The sequence below is a fragment of the Otolemur garnettii genome, unplaced genomic scaffold, assembly GCF_000181295.1.
Source record: "Otolemur garnettii isolate 467f Iridium unplaced genomic scaffold, OtoGar3 scaffold00014, whole genome shotgun sequence".
Classification (NCBI taxonomy): Eukaryota; Metazoa; Chordata; class Mammalia; order Primates; family Galagidae; genus Otolemur; species Otolemur garnettii.
The window spans coordinates 4,749,533-4,769,043 of NW_003852409.1; the positions used below are offsets into that span (position 1 = coordinate 4,749,533).

The following is a 19,511-nucleotide window of genomic DNA, read 5'->3' on the forward strand; positions in this document are numbered from 1 at the left end:
TTTTTTTTTTTTTTGGTTGCAGCCGTCATTGTTGTTTGGCGGTCCAGGCTGGATTCGAACCCGCCACCTTAGGTGTATGTGGCTGGCGCCTTAGCCACTTGAGCCACAGGCACCGAGCTAACTCTTTGTTTTTAAGTGTTAATAATGTCTGCCTTTCAACCTTGCTCTTGAAAAGATAGTTTCTCTGTATCTACGATCCTAGCTGCCTGTTTTTCTCAGCTCTTTCAGGATATTATTTTTCTACTTTCCACCTTTTACTATTGCTTTTGAGGAGTCTGTCACTGGTCTAAGTGTCATTCTCTTATAGATGATCTACTTTTTCTCTCAGGCTATTTTTACATTTTTTCTCTTTGTTCGATATTCTGCAGTTTTACTACAGTGCGTCTAGATATGGCCTTTAAAAAACATCTTGTCTGGTATACATTCTAATTATCATATCTCAGTTCTGGAAAATGTGTAGCTACTATCTTTAAATTTTGCCTTGTTCTCATTCTCTCGAATCTTGCCTTTAGGGTCCCAATTACATATATTTTGACTTTTTCATTTTATCCTCCATTTGATCATTATATGACCTTCATATAAAACTTCTGTTCCTATCTCCTTCTTCATATAAAACTTATATTCCTATCTCCTTGTCTCTGCTACATTCTGGGTAGTTATTCAGGTCTGTCTTCCAGTTCACTGAATCTTTCTTTAGCTGAGTCCAATCTGTTGAGTTTTTAATCCTAGTTATTATATTTTTCACTTTCTATTTGGTTCTTTTTCGTATCTGCCTAATCATTTTAATAGCTTTTCCTCCTTGCTCAACTTTTCTTCCATTTTTTATTTTCTTGCATGTTTTATATATAGTTATTTTATATTCTTTGCATATTAATTTTAATATCTGAAGTCCTTGGGAGACAATTCTAACTAATAAAATCATATTTCTTCACAGATTTGGCTTTATTTTTTCCTTGCAAACATTTCTTATTCTTTGGGATACTCAAGGGCCTAAAATATCATCCTAGTAATATTCTAATTTTTTGGAGTATTTGTGATATTCTTTTGTACTTTTTAAGTAAAATAGACTGACTACACAGGCAGCCCTAAATCTGTTATGGCCCTTGAGAGCGTTCTCAAATTTGAGCAAGAGCGTTGGCTCTGGTGTGACATAACCTGGGAAGGGACATGACCTTGGGTGAGAGCTTTTTAGCTGAAACAATTCCAAAAGGCTGACAGTGGAGGGTTGTCTGCTGGTTGCACTCCCAACAAGTGAAGAAATAAGTCCTTTAGTCTTAAAGGGTGGACCTAAAAAGTACATCATAATGTCTGCTACAAAGATCCGATGTTGTAAACTGTCAACTTACAGAGAAATAAAACTAAACTGGCAATAAACATAGGAGTAAAAAAATCTCTGCCTCATCACCCATACCACAGTGGTTACAGCGCCAGCCACATACACTGAGGCTGGCAGGTTTGAACCCAGCCTGGGCCTGCTAAAACAATAATGACAACTGCAACAAAAAAATAGCCAGGCATTGTAGCAGGTGCCATGTTCCCCTTACTTGGGAGGCTGAGGCAAGAGAATCGCTTAAACCCAAGAGTTTGAGGTTGCTATGAGCTGTGCTGCCATGGCACTCTACTGAGGACAACATACTGAGACTCTGTCTCAAAAAAAAAAAAAAAAAATCAACCCCATTCATAAAAGAACTACAAGTTAAAACAGCAGTAAAATGTCTTTCACACCCATAAGGGAAAAAAAAATTGTGTTAAGCTTGATAACATCAAGTGATTAATTTGTGCCAGCATGTGGGGAAGTAAAAACTTTCACACATTGTCATGGGTGTGTTAATTGGAAAACCCTTTAGAGAGCAGTGTGACAGCACCTCCTCGAAGATGCAGCTCTCCTTCAACCCAGCTATACCAATTCTGGGTCTCCAGCCTAGCGAAAACGCTCACACGTGTGCTCCCAGGGGCATGTACGGAAACATATTAACTCAAACATCATTTGTAATCATGAAAAAAATGGGACTAACCTAAACCTCTTTCCGCAGGAAATTCAAAAAATAAATTATCATTTATTAATGCACTTCAACAACAAAACTAGTAACAACGTAGATACCCAAAGTGTAGTGTTGAAAGAAAAAGCTGTGCAAGGATATACATGTGTGTTGCCATTCTGCAAATATTAAAAACATATATATAAACTGTATGTGTTGTTTATAGGTACATCCCTATGTACAAAAGTATAAAATGTACAGCTTCAGCTGAATCCATAACAGAAACAGAAACATTTCGGCAAAATGCTGCTACCTTTAGATAGCATGTGATAGATATTATATTCTTTTCTGTACTTTTTACAATTAAATATGAAAAGAAATTTTTAAAGATTTAGACTACACACTTTCCCCTGGAATTATCACTGTGCTGTGAGAGATGTAGATGTTTTGTTTACAAAGTTGCTCAGTTAATACTTAGCCACATCTGCTTGATTGAGGATTCCATGTGTGTCTGAAGTCTCTGGTTCCTTAAAAATAGGATGCTGCTCCGACAGAGTCTTTACTGAACTGGCAAGACTACGAGGGGCGGACCCCTCTCCACTTTGCAGTTGCTGATGGGAATGTGACAGTGGTTGACGTCTTGACCTCGTATGAAAGCTGCAATATTACATCTTATGATAACTTGTTTCGAACCCCTCTTCACTGGGCCGCTTTACTCGGTGAGTTGTATGTGACGCAAAGGGTCAGCAGTAGAAGGAACTGCGTGACTATGGGGACGTTTCTGTGCTTTCTCTTCCCCTGTTGGCTCCCACCTCCTATTTAATTATTTCCATTTCTAATTGATACATTATTTTATAAATTCAATTAAATTCTAGTCACATAATTTATTCTATTAAGTGTTAGTTTTAATTTCAACATCATGTTTTGTTTTACAGTTTTGATTCTTTTGAGACAGGGTCTCATTCTGTCTGGGTAGAGTGCAGTGGTGGCATCATGGCTCACTGCAGCCTCAAACTCCTGGGCTCAATGGATCCTCCTGCCTCAGCCTCCTAGGTAGCTGGGACTATAGGAGCACACCACCATGCCTGGCTAATCTTTTCTATTTTTGGTAGAGACAGGGATCTCTTTCCTGTTAGGGCTACTTTTGAACTCCTGAGCTTAAGCAGTCCTCCCGCCTCAGTCTCCCAGGGAGTTAGGGTTGCAGGCTTGAGTCACCATGCCTAGCCTCAATGTCATGTTCTAATTTTTAAGATTTGCTATAAAAGTAATGCACTTTGACTGATGACATGTAAATTAAACATTATCCTCTTTTCACATTCAAGTCTTTACTTAGAGGGAAGAGGGCTTTAATTTTATGTTTGTGCTAATGCAGTGATTTTTTTCTTTATATTTTCCTGATACGCATTTTCAGGATTTTAGACTATTTCAGACTATTTTAGATGGGATATATGTGTGTGTGTCAGATTTTGTGGTGGGGGGCAAATCTGAGTAGTCTTTATACTTTAGCAAAGGAGTTTTATCCATTAATAGTCACTTTTATAAGCTAACTAATTTGGGTTTTGGTTTGTTTGTTTTTGCTATTCTGTTCTCTTTGATTAGTATTTTCAAGTTTCTTCTTAATTGTTTTGGTTTTCTCCCTGTTTTCTTTGTTTGGCATGTGGAATAGGTTTGTTATTACTTAGTTTTGTAGTAATAACTACATAGTATTAGGAGGGTTATTTTTAGGAGGGTTTTTATGTTCTATTGGTGGTTACTTTTAAATTTTTTTTTGAGGCCTATGTCACCCTAGAGAGCTGTGGCATCACAGCTCACAGCAACCTCAAACTCTTGGGCTTAAGCAATTCTCTTGCTTCAGCCTCCCAGGTAGCTGGGACTACAGATGCCCCCCACAATGCCCAGCTAATTTTTGTTGCAGTTGTCATTAATTTCAGCTGGCCCAGGCCAGATTCAAACCCGTCAGCCTCCGTGTATGTGTCTGGGGCCTTAACCACTGTGCTACAGACAACAAGCTGGTTACTTTTAAATTTATTAAAAATTTTTTAAGCCTCAGTCACTGCCAAGAGCAAAACAGCAACTATTTATTCCCACCTATGTTAAGTTAAAGGAGTTAACACCCTTGTACTCATCACTTGTTTAGTATTCATTAATATAATCTGGTGTCTCCCCCCCAAGTTAGTTATGATCTTGATTTAAGTTTTTAAATTTTGTCTATTTTGAAAGTGATTTTTCTATTTGTGTTCAGTTTTATAGTCCGATTCATAATTATTATTTAGATTTCATTGCAGTGTGTAGTTTCGTCCTTTTTCCTTTTCCTCTGGGTTCTGGACATATTTGTCAGTGCTGCCTCCGCATCACCAAATCGACTTTGGTTCTTTAAGTTCTGTTTCTCTTTACTTCCTATATAGATTATCTTTTAAATTGCATATTTATTTCCTTCTCTTATTCCTATTTCTTTTTATCTCATCTGATTTCCTTTTTACTCCCTTCCATTACCTTTTCATTGCAGTCTGTTTTTTTTCTTAGGCTATTCTGTCTCTGGTTCGTAGAAGCCTCTCCTTTTGCACTAAGCTCAGGATGCCAAACAGTTTCCTGGCATTTTCCTCTGGACTGTTCTCTAGATATCTTCAGAGGTATGCTCTTTTTCTTCCTTTTGGTATTCCTTTTTCCCTGTCCTAGAGCATGTCTCTGTACAGTCTCCACTGAATTTTTCTCCTTATTCCTCAAACAAGGTGAAATACGTTTACATTACCTATATGGCATAGATTGTCTTTCATCCTACATTTGTTATATAGAGCTCCATCTTAAACCATGGAGAAAGTGGGGAGATAAGCACAACTCCCACTCAAATTACTTTCTCAGCCTGGCTTCAATACCGTACATCTGGGCTCTCCTAATAGGACTTCTCTTCTCCATTGCCTGATTCTCCAATATACTGAAGCTGTAGAGTGTAGGGCATTTCAGGTTTCCTACGTGGACCATTACCAGATTTGCTCATTCTCTGATTTTTTTTCTACATTTCCTTACCATGGAGACCACGTCCTCCAGAATGCACTGCAGAGAAGTCCTCACCACTACCTTGCCCACTTGTTTTCTGGAATTGGAAATCATTCCCTAGATGGTAAAAGAGGAAGATTAGAGAGAATGGAGATAAAGCCTCAGGGATAAAAGATATTGTACTGTATAAGAGAACAGCCATGCAGTTCTGGTCATTTGAGCAATGGAAACTTGAGACCAGACCAGGGACAGTGTCTGCACAGAGGGCCGGGCTCTGGAGCACCTTCCCTCCTTGGTCACAGGCGGTCTTGTTAAGCAAAGCCAGGAAATGCGATGAGGGGATACCCAACATATTGATAGTTTTTTCTCCATCTGACAATTATAATTAATGTCATTTCCTTTCTGATTAAAACACTTAGTGTTTTAAGTTTTCACCTTTGTTCTACCCTTTACCATTGTGTCAGTAAAAAGCTAGAAGAGGCTGTGTTGAGTGAGGGTTGTGGTTCAGAAACCATTTTGAATGCTGCATAATGCTAGTGATTTTTGCACTTTTATCACAGTAGATTATAAATTAATGAGCTTAATTTTATATGATAATTACCTTTGTGTATGTGTCTTTTTCAGGCCATGCACAGATTGTCCATCTCCTTTTAGAAAGAAATAAGTCTGGAACTATCCCGTCTGACAGCCAAGGGGCAACACCCTTGCACTATGCAGCTCAGAGTAACTTCGCTGTAAGTAAAATAAGCCAGTTCCCCTTTTTCTTGTTTTTCGTTTTATTTTGATATAATTATGGATTAATATAAAGTTGTAAGAAATAATATAGTAAGATCCCATATACCCGTCATCTAGTTTACCTGAATGGTAACATCTGGTGCGATATCAAAAAAAGAAAATTGACATTGGTACAACCCGCTCACTTATTCAGATTTCGCCAGCTTCACATACACTCCTTTGCTTGTATTTGTGGAGCAGTTATGGTTTATCAGTTGTTCGTGCTGTTAGCTCTGTGATGTAAGTGAAGTCTGAGTTTTTGTAAAGTTGTTAGTCACATGTAATCTGATGTCAGGGTAACTTTTTATTTTGTTGTAACAGTACTTCATCTTTTTGTTACTTTTATAGCACAAAGGACATCTTAGTGTTCAGCAAAAAGCTTGGCTAGAATCCTGTCTATACACTTTGCTAAGCTGTATGACCTTACACAAGTTACGTATCCTGAGTCTTAGTTTCTTCATACGTAAAATGAGGATAATTATACCTTTTCTTTTAGGATTATTGTAAAGATAAAAGAAAAAATTTGACAAGTGCCTACCATACACCTTGGCATAGAACAAGGAGAAACAGAATGTGTTCTTTTTATTACTGGTGCCAATAATTATGTGTGTTATACATGTGAGAATGCAAAAATGAATTATTATTTCCAAAAATACTGAATAATAATAGTTCTTTCTTTACAGCCCTTTATAGTTCACAAAGCACTTTCTCATCAGTCATGTCCTCAGTCCGCTCAGCAGCGTGGTAATGTCTAGGCCACTTCAGCTTCCTGAGTGTGAAGGGCCACCGAGATCCAGAGATCCATCCAGCGAGGCACACATTAGAGCAGATTCTGCTGCCATCTCTGTGGGTGTGCGGAGTGAAACCCTGGGTTTCATTAAATTATAATAATATCATCAGCACAGTATAATTTCATCTCCCTGACCTCTCCAAATGCTCTATTGAATACTCAGATTGCTAAAATATCTTATTTTCACACTCTCATTCTCTGGTATTCAGAACAAGTATAGCTATCATCTGTCCTTCTTGGCATTCCTAAAAATGTATTCAATTTATCACCTAGCAGCTTGGCAAACCATTATCTTCTATTGTCTCCCAACGTTTCAGAAAAATACCAAGTAGTATTTTGGGGAAAATCTTTTTCTTATCACAAAAAGATAAGAAATTCAATTGGCCTAGTCTAGTCAATCTATGAAAATCAGACCCCAATCCATAAAACAACACAAAACTATAAGTCATGTTATTCCATGTTTATAGAATTAAAAAAATAACTAGTGTTCCAAAAGATTAAATGACTTGTCCATGACCTTAAACCAAGTCCTAGACTCCAAATTTAATATGTATACAGATACCAATAATAAAGTAATTATGCTAAGGGACGTAAGAAAGAATGGTACAATGTTATGGATGTTTATTCAAATGAATATTTTCTTTGGATAATAAGCCAATTCTAGAGTTGATTTTAATAATTATGAAAATTTTCTAACAAGAGGTTATAACTCTCTTTTTGAAGCATACACATACACAAAATAAATCCTGTAAACATTCATCATTAAGAAGAAACATACTCAACAAAGAAATGTTTATAAATTAGTTGGAAAAAAACAAAAAAAAACCACATAAACTTTTAAAATTTACTTCTTTATTCAAATATACCAAAGGAGCATATGCATGAGACCTTAGGAACACTAAGCTATATACCTCAGTAACCAAACAAATAGTCTTAAGACTATTTGGAAAGGGTTCTGTTATTTAACCCTGAGTTCTATTCCCTTATTTGCCACCAATATTGAACCTAAATTTCGTCATCTGTAAAATGAGAGACTGAATTCTTCTGTTGTAAAATGCTGAGAGTCAACATACTAGAAACTCTTGTACCTCTATTCAAGCAAAAAGTTTCTGTTATCTTCCTAAAAGTTTGTATGAATCTGAGATCTGATAAAAGAGGCAGTTTAAAGTGCTAAAATATTAACCCCAAATAAAATTGTAAAGGGTCCTAAATTGCATATGATTCCATAAAAGTAGGAGCTTGAATGTAGGAATCGCTGAACAAATATTTGTTTAAACTATTTAAACACTACATTTCTTAGTTACCACCAATCAATATGCAATACATGCATTAACCATTTTTAAAAACGTTCTCTGTTGGTACGTATTACAGAGTGGTTAGGGCTCCAGCCACACTCACCAAGGCTGGCGGGTTCAAACCCATCCCTGGCCAGCTAAACAACAATGACAGCTGCAACAAAAAAAATTAGACAGGCATTGTGGCAGGCATCTATAGTCCCAGCTACTCAGGAGGCTGAGGCAAGAGAATCCCCTGAGTCCAAGAGTTTGAGGTTGCTGTGATGCCACAGGACTCTACCAAGGGCAACATACTGAGACTCTGTCTCAAAAAAAAAAAATCTCTGGAGACATGCCATAATATATGAGTCTATGCATGTAAAATGCCTAAGAAAAAGTATACTTTAATTTTGGTCATTAATAAATAAGTAAAACACTGAATACTTTTGAGTCTTCATCTCCCTAACAGTGACCTGCAGAGTTTTCAAGCTTAATTAAAGATAATCATTTTCAATTTTAAAGATGTTTAATGGGGGAGTTAGGTTACATTTTTGAAGTGTTATGGAAACTAAAATAGTTGTAACTTTAAATTGCATGCGAACTTTATGTCAACCCTGTATAAGGGCAGAGGATTGTTATTTTCTATGGAAATTATAGTTTTTGTCATTTATAACAAATAATTTTATTTGACTCAGAAGCAGGGAGAAAATACTTTGCTTTTTAGTGGATGTCAAATGAAAGAGTGGCAGCACATGGTGGCTCACATCTGTAATCCTAGCATTCTAGAAGGCCAACGCAGGAGGATCTCTTGAACTCAGAAGTTCAAGACCAGCCTAAGCAAGAGCAAGACCCCATTTCTAATAAAAATAGAAAAACTACCTAGGCATGATGGTGTGCTCCTGTAGTCCTAGCTACTCAGGAGTCTGAGACAGGAGGATTGCTTGAGCTCAGAAGTTTGAGGTTGCTGTGAGCTACGCTGAGTCCATAGCACTCTAGCCTGGGGCAACAGAGCAAGACTCTGTCTTTGTTATCACAGAAAATGTTACTCTTTTATCTCAATTTTTTAAATCAAGTTTTCTTACAGGAAACAGTTAAAGTATTTTTAAAACATCCTTCAGTGAAAGATGATCCAGACCTTGAAGGAAGAACATCCTTTATGTGGGCAGCTGGGAAAGGCAGTGATGATGTCCTTCGGACTATGCTGAGTTTAAAATCTGACATTGATATTAACATGGCAGACAAATATGGAGGTACAGGTGAGAACTGGTAGTCAGATAAGTTTTGCTTTCACTCAAGTTCCAAGATATAGATAGTGCTATAAAGCTTGTAAAATAATTACTTGAGATCATTGTTCCTAATCTAATATTGTTTGACCCTGATATTCAGTTTTTAAGTTTGGGTTTACAAGATATCACTGCAAAGGGTTCATCTCTTTCAAGTATTATGGCTAAAATTAGCATATGTTTCTACCAAGTAAATTGTGGCATTTGGTTTAAAACCCTGTTTGCTCCTAAGAACTGATTATGATAACTCTTCTGATCATTTATGTTTGTGTAATACTAATGTTTGTTTAACTGCACTTAAAACAATATATATTTAGTAGTTATTAATTATGTTTTCAAAAATTTAGAATTATATTTTAAGGAATGCACATGTCTAAGTGGGTTGTCACCAGTCTCTTTTATTATGCTTTTTTCTTGGGTTTCTATAGCATTTCTGCATCCTGACTTAACCAGTTTTTAATCTGGTTAACCAGACTAACCAGTTTTAAGTCTTTCTGTTTCCCATGACTCCAGAAGCTTCAAACCTTCAAGTCAGCCTTGCATCAACCTCTTACTAGACATTGCTTTTAATCTCTTTCTCTGATAAGAGAGGCCTTTACCCACGTGTTGGCTAATAAGAGTTGTTTTAGGGTGGCACCTGTGGCTCAAAAGGGTAGGGCATCAGCCCCATATGCCGGAGGTGGCCGTTCAAACCCAGCCCCAGCCCCCCCAAAAAAAGAGTTGTTTTAGCCTTCAATATCCACTAGGACATCTCTCCCTTAAGGACTATTATGTTTGAAGGAGAAGAAAAATCACACACCAGCACAATGACACTGAACAAAATAAAAACTCAGCGAGGAGCTTCTCAACACCGTGGTGTTTCATTTGTAGAAACATACTGGGGAGAAAGCGAAGGGTCTTGGCTAATCCTCCTCCCTATACTGAGACCACCACATTCTTCAAATTTTTTTTTAAATAAAGAGTTTTTAAGCAATTTGATTTTATGGTAAAGTCTTTAACCGTAATATGATCATTAATCCTATCATCTACTTAGTTGAAATTTTGTCTGCTTTTTTAAATTTGACATTGATATTATTTATCTATAGAGTTTCTATTTTGTACCTGATACCACCTTGCAGAATTACAGCATTTCAAAATTAGTAGTTACCTTAAAATTAAACATAGCCCAGGGTTTTCTAAACTGTGTTCCCCAGAACAACACATTTCTATAGACGTCCCTGAAGTACTGCTGAGAATAGACAGTAGGTGACCCTTCGCCTCTAATTTAGTCAGAGCCACTTAACTTTCACTTGTTTTATATGTTGAGTGTTTATAAAATTTCATTTGGCTTGGAAAATGGTTCTTATGCTTTTAAAATGTAAAAGTCACTGAATTCTCACAGATACTTTACCATACTTTCATCTGCCTTATAACATTCTCACCAATGGTCCATAAGCCTTTGGTTGAGAAGTGCTAATTTAGCAAATCCACTACTTCCATCTTACCTGACTCTCTATTAGAATGTTCTTCCTCATACTGACCTAAAATTTATCAAACTGAGCGTTTCACTCTGTGCTCTCTTCCACATGCTAGCACTGCAGATACTTAACGTTGCTCCTGCCCCTCTGAGCCTTCTCTGGGTCAAACCAGTGTTCAGTCCTTTAGGTTAATGGTTCTCAAACTCACGAATGCCTAAGAATTACTAGGGATGTTTGTTTAAGTGTGGATTCCCAGACCAAGTAGAGATCCAATTTCAACTCCTGTCCACAAGTCCTGTTGACTCCACCTCCAAAACATACTCTAAGTCTTTCTGTTTCTCTCCATCTCTCCTCCTGCCACCCTAGTGGTTCAAGCCACCGACATTTTTCACTTAGTCTTACTGCGATAGTGTTAGCCGGTCTCCCTGCTTATGGTCTATTCTACTGCTGTGCATTCTCCTCTGAACAGCTAGAGCAATCTGTTTAAAGCATAAATCAGACACTATCACTCCCCTATTTAAAGCCTTTCAGCCAGCCCATGGTGGCTCACACCTATAATCTCAGCACTTTGTGAGCTGAGATGTGAGGATCTCTTGACCCCAGAAATTCAAGACCAGCCTGGGTAATGACAAGACCCCATCTCTACAAAATTAAAAATTAAAATACTTAGGTGGGCATAATGGTGGTGCATACCTATAACCCCAACTACTCAGTAGGAAGATGGCTTGAACTCGGGAGTTTGAGGCTACAGTGAACTGTGATCATACCACCTTACCCCAGCCTGGGCGGCAGTATCGTCCATCACTGTGACCTGTGTGGCCATTTGTGATCTGTCCATTGTTACCTTTCTGGCTTATCTCACTCTCACTTACTAGGCACCAGCTATCATGGCCTTCCTTCAACATACAAAGTCAATCCTGTCCCATCCTGTCCCCTTTGTGCAGAATACACTCTCATTTTTTTTAACGATTAAGGTTTTATTTATTTATTTATCTATCTTTTTTTTTTTTTGAGACAGAGTCTCACTGTGTCACCCTCAGTAGAGTACTGTGGTGTCATAGCTCACAGCAACCTCAAACTCTTGGTCTTAAGTGATTCTCTTGCTTCAGCCTCCCAAGTAGCAAGGAGTACAGGCACCCACTACAATATACAGCTATTTTTTCTTGTTGTTACTGTTGTCATTGTTGTTTAACTGGCCCTGGCCAGGTTTGAACCTGCCAGCCTGGGTGTGTGTGGCTGACACTGTAACCACTGTGCTACAGGTACCAAGCCATATCTATCTATTTATTTATTTGAGGCAGGGTCTTATTGTGTTACCCAAGCTAGAGCGCAATGGCATCATTGTAGCTCATTGCAGCCTCCAGTTCCTGGGCTCAAGCAATCCCCTTGCCTCAGCCTCCCAAGTAGCTGGGATTATAGGTGTGTGTTACCATGCCTGGCTACTTTTTCTATTTTTTTAGAGATGGGGGTCTTGCTAAGTTACCCAAGCTGGTCTTGAACTCCTGGCCTTAAGCAGTCCTCCCACCTTGGCCTCCCAAAATGCTAGGATTATAGGTGAGAACCATTGCAATTTAAATGTCAGCTCCCCTGAAGGCTTTCCCTAATCACCAGTCAAAGGTAATCTCCCAGCCACTCTCCATATCAAAATATCTTGTATTATTTTAGATATACTATCTGTCACTATCCAATATTTTATTTATTGGGGGTTTGTTTTGGTTTATTTTGTTTTGCTTACTACCATACTATATGTAACTTTATCTATTTTGTTCCCTGATAAACTCCCAGCATCGTACTATTACCCAGCTCCAAATTTTGCCTTTTTATAGGTACACAGCTTTGCTCTATGGATCACTCTTTATGAAAAATACACTGTTGCAGGCTTTATGGAGCCATAGTACCTAGAACTGGCCCAGGCCTTGAATGTGTTATCATGATTCCTTCAAACCTAAAGGGTGATGGCAAAAGTCACACACTACCGCGGAGTAACATGGGCAGAAGTCAGCATAACACAGAACACTTGTGGTCACAATTACAGTTTGAAACCTTTGGGAAGGCACCAGAGAGGAGGCCATATTTTGTCTCTCTGTTTTTCTCCAATGTTGAGATGAATTGCTGTGTTTTTTATTTAATTTTGATTTTTTGTGTGTTTGTTTGTTTGTTTGGGGGGGGTTGTTTGTTTGTTCTGCTGCTTCTTAAATTGAGCCCTGAGGAAGTAGCTTGCTTGTATTTGGATGAAAATGCACTCAAGGTAGTAAGATGTGTGTGCTTTCAGTACCACAGGAGTACATGTCCCAGCTGAGGGGGTACGAAGTGTAACCAAGGGGAAGAACAGTGCACTGGCATCTCCAGTTACACGCCCTGTGGCAGCATGTGCTTATTGAGTGAGTTGCTAGGCAGAAAGGCCAGCACTGTTGAAATCATTCTCTTTATCAAAAAAGATATTAAACAATAACTGACACCAACAGGATGGAAAGAAGGAAAACAGCAAGAATGTCATGTGAGTAGGAAGGAAGGTAGAAACCTATCAAAGTGAAAAGTAAATGAGAGACTCCTTAAGATTGAGGATGCATTTAGCCCAAATAATGAGGAAATCGAGAGAGGAAAAGATACGTAGTTAGAATCATACAACAGGGAAGTTGTTAAGGAGTTTCATCACTTCCTTTTGCTTCCTTTTTAGCCTTACATGCTGCTGCCCTTTCTGGCCACGTGAGCACAGTGAAGTTACTGTTGGAAAATAAGGCCCAAGTAGACGCTACTGATGTCATGAAACATACTCCACTTTTCCGAGCCTGTGAGATGGGACACAAAGATGTGATTCAGACACTCATTAAAGGTTAGTAACTGGGAGTACTCTGATAAGTACTCTTAAAAGGTAGGAATTCTTGCGTGCTGTGTTTGAAATAAAACTTTATTGGCAAAAAGCTGCACAGATAGAAGGATAAAAGGCATTAGGAACCTTGAGATCTACTCCTAGCTCCACTTGCTGGGAGTTGGTTTTAGAACAGTCACTTCACCTGCTTGATCCTCAGTTTCACTGTTCTTTAAATTTTTGAATAGATCTTAGTTTTAGAGCAGTTTTAGGTTTCACAGCAATACTGAGCAGATGGAACAGACAGTTCCCAACACCCACTACCCCTGCGTATAGGCACAGCCTTCCTTACTGTGAGCGTCCCCGTGGGACTGGTACATTTGTTATAATGGACGAACTTACATGCACTAGTCCTTATCACCCCAAATCCATAGTTTATACTAGGGTCCTTTATTTTTCTTCAGAGACAGGGCTTTGCCCTATCACCTAGGCTAGACTGCAGTGGCATCATCATAGCTCACTACACCCTCAGACTCCTGGGCTCAAGCAGTCCTCCCATCTCAGCCTCTGGCATACACCACATATCTGGCTAGTTTTTAGACATGGGATCTGGATATGTTTTCCAGCCTGGTCACCTTGACTATCCTTGGGGACTTTGCTCTTGGTGTTGCACATTCTCTGGTACATGTACAATGACCCACCATTATAGTATAGAGTAGTTTCACTGCCCTTGAGCACTTTTTATTTTCTTTATGTTTTAAATTTCAGATTAATGTGGGGGTACACTTAGATTCTGTAATGTGCATTTGGAAGGTTAAAGTTCAATTTGTAGGTGTATGGCACACCTAGGCGGTGTGCCATATACCTGTGAGGGTAATAAAAGGGGAATGATTCCTACCCTGACCAATCTACAGGCTTACTGTAAAAATCGGAAGTAGGCAGTGTATGTGGAAGCATTTCAATCAGAGTAAAGCATTTAAGGGGCTATTTTTTAAACATTTATCCTTTTTCATAAATGCTATTGATATTAGACATTTTCATTATATTTTTGCTTTTCCAGGTGGGGCAAGGGTAGATCTAGTTGACCAAGATGGACATTCTCTTCTGCATTGGGCAGCACTGGGAGGAAATGCTGATGTTTGTCAGATATTGATAGAAAATAAGATCAACCCGAACGTGCAAGATTACGCGGGAAGAACCCCTTTGCAATGTGCTGCGTATGGAGGATACATCAACTGCATGGCCGTGCTCATGGAGAACAACGCGGATCCTAACATTCAAGACAAGGAGGTGGGAACTCAGGGTCTTCTCTATTAAGTTTGCTTAAAAGTGTTTAGAGGATTTCTTCTGTGCTATAAACTTGAGTAAAACAACAGTTTACCAAAACGAAGAGATCACCCCACAAGTCCATCTGTTAATTATGAAATTTATTTGTCCATGTTCTCTTCTATTCTCATCTGTATTGATATATAATTTAACATAGTCAAGTAGACAAGGAATAATTTTGTGGCTTTTATAAAAAAAACTACATATGTATACATGTATATATATATGTATATACTATAATATGATATTCAAACATTTTATTTACTTAAAATTATCACCAATATTTTCTCATTTGATCTTTAATCTTTTTAATACTTATGAATGCTTAATAATCCAAAGTCCTAAGAGCTTTATGTGTAATAGCTCATTCAATCCTCACAGCAACCTATAAAGTAGTACCATTATTATTCTCATTGTATAGATAAGGAAATTAAAGGTCATATAGTTTAAGTAGTTACCCAAGGTGATCATGACTAGGGTTAGGGGAGGCAGGACCCAAGCTATGTTTTTGATCAAAATTTTAAAATAATGCTCAGCGCCTGTGGCTCAAGTGGCTAAGGTGCCAGCCACATACACCTAAGGTGGCAGGTTCGAATCCAGCCCTGGCCACCAAACAACAATGATGGCTGCAACCAAAACAAATAGCCAGGCATTGTGGTTGGCGCCTGTGGTTCCAGCTACTTGGGAAGTGGAGGCAGGAGACTCGCTTGAGCCCAGGAGTTGGAGGTTGCTGTGAGCTTTGATGCCACAGCACTCTACCCAGGGGGACAGCTTGAGGCTCTGTCTCAAAAAAAAAAAAAATTTTTTTTTAAATAAAGTAAGCAACCTATTGCTGGATGCTTTTTCATTATTAAGATTTGTTCATTCTGCAGAGAAACTAGAGCATTGCTTCTTTGTTATTATAGGTAATGTTGCAATAATTATCTTTGTGGATTTAACTTTTTTCATTTAGATTATTCTCTTAAGATAATTCTGTCAAGTGAGATTATTGAATCAAAGCAAAGAAGGATATATGAGTGTGACTAGGCTCCGATATGTACTACCAAACTGATTAATGGGATAGGTTAATCTGTATCTCTCCAGCTAATTATTTTAACTCTTAAATATGATTTTTTTTCCCAAGTCAGAAAATGCATTCCCTATTAATTCATTCAACAAATTGTTATCAAGATTGTTATCATGTATAAAAGTAACGCAATGAAAAATAAATAAGATCATTAATGAAATTATTTTTGAAAGAAGTTCAAAGCACAGTAAGTGTACATATCAAAATTAAAACCTCTTTAAATGGATCATACAAGTATACTATTGTTATAATAAATAAACATTTTATTGTTATAATAAATACCAGCTTATTTCTAAAGTGGGTGGGGTATAGCCTTGAAAAACAAAGTTTTGCAATGTGTCCATAGACAGTGCAACTTGACAAGCGTTTGCCCATGAACATCAGTATATGTTGAAATCATCCAAGTGAATGAAGACTTATGGCTCAGCAATCCCTTGTTGCACCTAATAAGCAAGTGTAGCTTGTACTGAATGTCTCATGGAGATCTGTCTAGATTTGAAATAGAGAAGTATTTGGACATAGCTACCTTGCAGAGCCTACTTTTGAAAATTTTCTTGGTGTGTTTAATTAATACCTGTAATTTTTTTCAAAATATGAGTTTGTTACTTATTTTTATTATTTTTGATTTGGCATTTTTTATTTTTATTATATAGCATTCAATTAAAATGGACAAGTTTTTAGTAAAGAAAAAAATTAAAAGACAACAATATTGTGTTGAATACTGCTTCATCAAGTAACTTGGCAACTAAATTAAAAACAATTAGTTATGGGCTGGGTGCCTGTAGCTCAACAGCTAGGGCACCAACCACATACACCAGAACTGGCGAGTTCGAATCCAGCCTGGGCCTGCCAAACAACTATGGCAACTCCAACAAAAAAATGACCAAGCGTTGTGGTAGGCACCTGTAGTCCCAGCTACTTGGGAGGGTGAGGCAAGAGAATTGCTTAAGCCTAATAGTTTGAGGTTGCTATGAGCTGTGATGCCACAGCACTCTACCCAGGGTGACATAGTGAGACTCTATCTCAAAAATAAATAAATAAATAAATAAATAAATAAAATAAAAATAAAAGTTAAAAACAAAAAACAATTAGTTGTCAATATAATGAGAATTATTTAGCATTCAGTTTCATGCATAGTAAAGGAAGTCTACCACATCCTACATGCAAATTTGTGGCAAAACATTAGCAATTGAAGCTATGGTTCCTAGCTTCAATTTCTAATTAAAGAGGTATTTACAATCCAGACATTCCCACTTGTCTGAAAAGCCAGTGGAATATTTCAAATGATTTGCACTCAATAAGACTGAAAAACTATGGACCAAATATGCACCAATATCAGATAAAGCACAAGAAGTGAGTTACACAGTTGCAGAAATCATAGCTAGGAAAATGAAATCTCATACAATTGCAGAATGTTATTTTATCAGCTTGCTGTGCAATTGTAAAGCAATGTTTGGAGAAGAATACGAAAATGACATTTTAAAAATTCTTTCAGATAATACAGTTTCTTGACATGTTAAGGATTTATCTGAAAATATAGAATTTTAAGTAATATATCTCACCTCAAAGGAGTAAACATATTTGCAATTCAGTTGGATGAATCTACTAATATCATTAGTAAGCCCCGACTTTTTAAGCATTCATTAGATTTGTATATAAAGAAGAAATCATAGAACAGTTTTCATTTCAACCACTCCAAACAACAACAAATGGCCAAGATATTTTGTATTTGTTCAATAATTACTTTAGTTCTAATAACTTGTCTTGGGACTCCTGCATAAGTATTTGTACCGATGGAGCCCCGCCTATGTCCAGAGGTGTAAAAGGATTTGTTACACTTATGCAAAAAAAAGAATGCAAAAATTATTTTTACACACTTTTCTACACAGAGAAGTGCTAGCATCAAAATCATTAGTGTCTGAATTATAAAAGTTCCTACACAACACTATTAAAATTATTAATTGCAGAAAAAGCAGGCCACTATAATCAGATTATTCGCAGAATTACGTTCCTCAGTGGATGCTTCTCATAGGCAGCTTCCTGCATACGGGAGTGAAATGGTTATTTCCAGGAAGAATTCTGTCAAGATTTTATGAATTAAAAGAAGTTATCAATCTTTTAAAAAGTGCAACATTCTAAATTTGGCGATTTAGTTTATAACAAGGTTTGGTGTAATAAACTTGCATTCCTCGCAGATTTATTTCAGCATTTGAGTACTCTTGTAAAGAGTACGCAGGGAAGGCTCGGCTCCTGTGGCTCAAGCAGCTAAGGCGCCAGCCACATACACCTGAGCTGGCAGGTTCAAATCCAGCCTGGGCCCACCAAACAACAATGACGGCTGCAAACAAAAATAGCCAGGTGTTGTGGCGGGCACCTGTAGTCCCAACTACTTGGGAGGCAGAGGCAGAAGAATCACTTAAGCCCAGGAGTTGGAGGTTGCTGTGAGCTGTGATGCCAAGGCACTCTACCCAGGGGGACAGCTTGAGACTCTGTCTCAAAAAATAAATAAATAAATACAAGTAAAAATAAAAAAGAGTACTCAGGGAAATCATGAAAATATTCTCACGTCTACAGACAAAAGTAATGCTTTCAGAGAAAAATTACCACCTGGAAGGAAAGGATGAAAAGAGAACATGCAGTAGAAATGTTTGAACTAGTGAAACTAATAAAAATCTTATTGAACAAATTTTAGAAACTTTAGATTTATTATACATAAATTTTGAAAAATATATTCCTGTACCTACACTTGACATATTGTCTCTGAATTTGATGAGAAATCCCTTTAAGTGCAGAGATGTCAGCAAATTTAAATGTTACAGAAGAGAAAGAGTTAACAGAAATAAGAAATAACAGAGGATGGCAATTAAAATATTCAACAACAGATATTACAACCTTTTGGTTATCTCTCAAGGGTGAATTTCCACATATTACAAAAAAAGCAATAGAAATACTTCTGTTCTCCACATCTTATTTATGTGAAAGAAGCTTTTCTGCAATGAAGACTATTAAAAACAAAAATCGATCCCAGCCAGAATCCTTGGAAGAAGATTTAAGAGAATGCCTATCCAAAATTCAACCTTGCAAAGGAGATATTCTAAAACAGTGATTCTCAACTTTCCTAATGCCACGGCCTTTTCATATAGTTCCTGTGGGTCACGACCCACACATTAAGAACCGCTGTTCTAAAAAAGGTTGAGCTCCGTTATCTCATTAAGTGTGAAATTATAAATAAAAATAGTGTTTTTAAGAATTTTAATTGTTACCTGTTCATTACAAATTATAATAAATGGTTTTATTTTTTGTCCTGATGGTGCATTTTGTTTGTGTTAATAAACAAATAAAGGTGTATTCTTTTTTTACTCTTTTTTGATCAACATTATTTAAGTGTGATCAAAGTGCAGTTTGACCAACATAATTTCAGTGTGCTGTGAGATACAAACAGTTGAAAAACGTTGATGTAGATTAATCATAAGTAGTGTATATAAGGCTGCTTTCTAGTTCTGTTTGTTTTGATGTGTATTGTTTTGGATTATCTACACAATCAGGCTGTCTGTGGATAATAACCTTTTTTTTTGATAAAAACATTTTTTTTTTGTCCTAATGCTTTTCATTTTTTTGTCTTCCCTCATTGAACTAGCTAGGACCTCTAATACAGTGCGACTACAGTTGGTGATCATTGGCATCTTTAATTCTGGCTTCTAAGAGAGCAAGCTTTCAATGTTTTGCCATTGAATATGATATTTTTTTTTTTTTTTTTTT

At 37.3% G+C, this 19,511-nt stretch overlaps 1 protein-coding gene across 4 annotated transcripts in view; it reads left to right on the forward strand.

The window, feature by feature from the left end:
• INVS (inversin) overlaps nt 1-19,511 on the forward strand; it is a 167,720-nt gene that overhangs the window by 109,327 nt on the left and 38,882 nt on the right. For all 4 annotated transcript variants that reach the window (XM_003785169.3, XM_023510471.1, XM_023510472.1 and 1 more), the window contains exons 6-10: nt 2,518-2,698; nt 5,598-5,707; nt 8,896-9,067; nt 13,229-13,384; nt 14,421-14,650. In XM_003785169.3, the coding sequence (XP_003785217.1) occupies nt 2,518-2,698; nt 5,598-5,707; nt 8,896-9,067; nt 13,229-13,384; nt 14,421-14,650 (849 nt within the window). The remainder of the gene's footprint in view (nt 1-2,517; nt 2,699-5,597; nt 5,708-8,895; nt 9,068-13,228; nt 13,385-14,420; nt 14,651-19,511) is intronic.